The sequence below is a fragment of the Acanthisitta chloris genome, unplaced genomic scaffold, assembly GCF_000695815.1.
Source record: "Acanthisitta chloris isolate BGI_N310 unplaced genomic scaffold, ASM69581v1 scaffold13726, whole genome shotgun sequence".
NCBI classification, from domain to species: Eukaryota; Metazoa; Chordata; class Aves; order Passeriformes; family Acanthisittidae; genus Acanthisitta; species Acanthisitta chloris.
In genome coordinates, this window is record NW_008679813.1 from 24,366 (window position 1) to 27,211 (window position 2,846).

Genomic DNA, 2,846 nt, shown 5'->3' on the forward strand with positions numbered 1-2,846 from the left:
TGGGATGCTGAAGGAGCACTGAGGTCTTACCAGAGTCACATTCCTGTTTGGTTCGGTTCAGATCGGTGCCATCATCCACGAACTGACAGATGGAGAAGAGTCTGCAGCCTCTCTGGCAGGCATACAGCTCCTCTTCCTGGGAAGCACAAGAGAAAGTTTGAATAGGCAAGAATAAGTTGTCAGAGAACAAAGATTTTTTTGTTTAACAATGTTATAAAAAGCCACCCAGCAAAGCAGCATCCTCCTTCCCTCCACTGAGCCAGACGTGACACTGCACGACCTGAGATACAACCAAATACAACTAGCACTAACATCCCTAAGGATTTACCCCAAAGAGAGCTTTTTCTTCTGTGCTGGGCAAACCTGGAACAACAGATTCTGTTTTGTAATTCCAGTTCCATGACCCACAAGCAAAGCAAACTTTTTATTGTGTCTAAAATTAAGAGACAGTAAAATATTTAAGCCTACAAAGAGGATAAAATCTCCAATATCACTTAAACAGTAGAACGGGAAAGGACAAAAAGCTCCTAATTTTGGCAGTGCACCGCAATGTCTCTATCAGACTCTAATCAGCTCTACAACAGAACTGTCAAGTTAAGAGTAAGTAGACACATTCAAGGGAACAAGGCCCAATTAAATACACATTAAAGCACTTAAACTGAAGCAGTCAATGAACTATTAGCAATTATCTTTAAGAACCTGTGGAGAACAAGGGAGGTCCCAGATGACTGGACAAAGTCACATGTAATAACTGTCTCAAAAACTGGAGAAAAGAGTACCCAAGGAACAACACCTGTGTATATAACTTGTCTGATGTACTCACCAGCATCCTGGTTAACTGCTTACTGCCAAACCAGTTCCATACACACACAGGTATTTATGAAGTTGAACTGAAGGGTGAAAATGCTTCCTCACTGCAACTGCTCAGTAAATACAGATATCCTGCACCTAGCATTTCTCCAGGCCACAGTGCCAAGGGGAGGGATGTGCACTCTCCACGTTGCAGAGCTAAAACCACCCTCTGCCAGGTGAGTGAGTGTTCTACCTGTGATCACACCCTGTCACAGACCCATCCATCAGACCTCCAAAACCATCAACCACTGCACTGCCTGCAGCCCATAGCTGCACAAGTCCAAAACAGGCCCTGAGTTCACTGAACAAAAGCCAAACATACCTCACTTCACTGTACAACCTCTTGGAAATGAACTGCTTGTCACTGAGAGCACAAGTTCACATTCCTTAAAGGCATGAGAGTAGAAATCTGTGAGTGCAAATTAAAGCTTAAATTTAACACTGACCAGGTGGTTAATGCTGTTGCAGAAAACATGTTCTGTAATTGGATATTCAGAGGAATTAGCTTTAGCAGACATATTTCCATGGAAGTCTTTCATGGAAGTCCCAATTAAGTTTGTCTCATTTTTCAATGACAACTGAAACAATTTCCTTCAATTCAACCAGTAACAAACAGGACAAAGATTAAATGTAAAGCGAAAGGTGAGCATATCAGTCAACAGCTACAACACCACACAATACTCAGATTCAAAAAATAAATAGCAAAATTCAAAAGTACAACAAAAATCAGAGAACTATCAGGCCTGCTTGGACTTGAGTCCTGCAAGAGACACAAGAGGAAACCAATGGAAATATATTAGGGTAATGCTTAGCTCTAATTTCTCAGGTTTGGTTCACAAATGGGCACCAAAACATGCCCTAAATGCAGGTGCAAATTTACTCATATTTCACACAACTCCCTGTACTAGCTACAGAGCCACAAAACCCAAACTGAGCCCCACAGGGAAGCAGGCAAAGCCCTGACCCTGGCACTGTTCCACTTTTCTGCTGCTCTCCTGGGAGATCCCAAATGTTGGGTAAGAGTTCCACCTGCCACAGAGCTGCACCTGATCAGGAAGTTTGTTGCCAAGAAAGAACCAGAAAAGGTGACATTTTTGGTCCCAGATTTACCAGATTCAAAGAGTTCAAAGCCTGAACCAACAGCAAACCCTGAGATATGAAATTAAATTCCCATTAGGCACAATTACAGTGCTTTATCATGAGATAAAAAACATCCACGAAGGCTCTGATGAGCTACTTGTTTGTCACCATTTATGCTCCATCCCTGAGTCAGGATCTCTGCCCTGCCACGAATGCTGTGCTAGTTTAGTGCCCAAAAATACAGAGCAGCCCAAGCCAAATTACAGCTGCCTCTTATGGAACAGGAGTGAAAACAACGACAAAACCCACAAACACACCCAGCACCGACACAGCTGTGCTCTGAAAACATTATTTCCCTGGCAAGCTGCAGCCTAACCATCTATTTCCACAACGAAGCAACTATCTTTAGAGAAGCCACTGCATTCCCTGCTTTGAGGGGATGAAAACCTCAGCCGAATGAGTCACGCCGAGGAGGGACAGCAGGGAGAGCTGCTGCCTGCACCTGAGGACGGCCAGCATCCTTCTTCGTGTTTATGGCTCCTTAACGACACTGCCAAGGAGAACATGCGCCCGGAATAGGGCTCCGAACCCGAGAAATGAGAGGACAGCGTGTCTTGTCACACTGGGGAACAGGCAGGGAAGAGTCAGGAGATAGAGCTGCAGGGGCAAAGGGGCAAGGGAGGGGCTACAGAGGCACAGGACAAGGTAAGGGCCGTAGGGGGACAGGACAAGGTAAGGGCCGCAGGGGGACAGGACAAGGGAAGGGCCGCAGGGGGACAGGACAAGGGAAGGGCCGTGCAGGCTCCGTGTGGAGACGCAGGAAAGCCGAGCCTTGAGGCAGGGCCCGCCCGTACCTTGGGGTAGGTGTGCAGGGAGTAGGTCAGTTGGCAGGAGCGGTGGCACGACGCCGTGTT

General features: G+C 46.2%; 1 protein-coding gene across 1 annotated transcript in view; it reads right to left on the bottom strand.

Moving 5' to 3' along the window:
• Positions 1-2,843, bottom strand: part of TMEM59 (transmembrane protein 59) — a gene marked incomplete at its 5' end in the record, with an annotated part of 8,715 nt that extends 5,872 nt beyond the window's left edge. Inside the window, 2 exons of the mRNA XM_009077470.1 lie at positions 31-136; positions 2,787-2,843. Of these exons, the coding sequence (XP_009075718.1) occupies positions 31-136; positions 2,787-2,843 (163 nt within the window). The remainder of the gene's footprint in view (positions 1-30; positions 137-2,786) is intronic.
• Between the last annotated feature and the right edge of the window lie 3 nt (positions 2,844-2,846).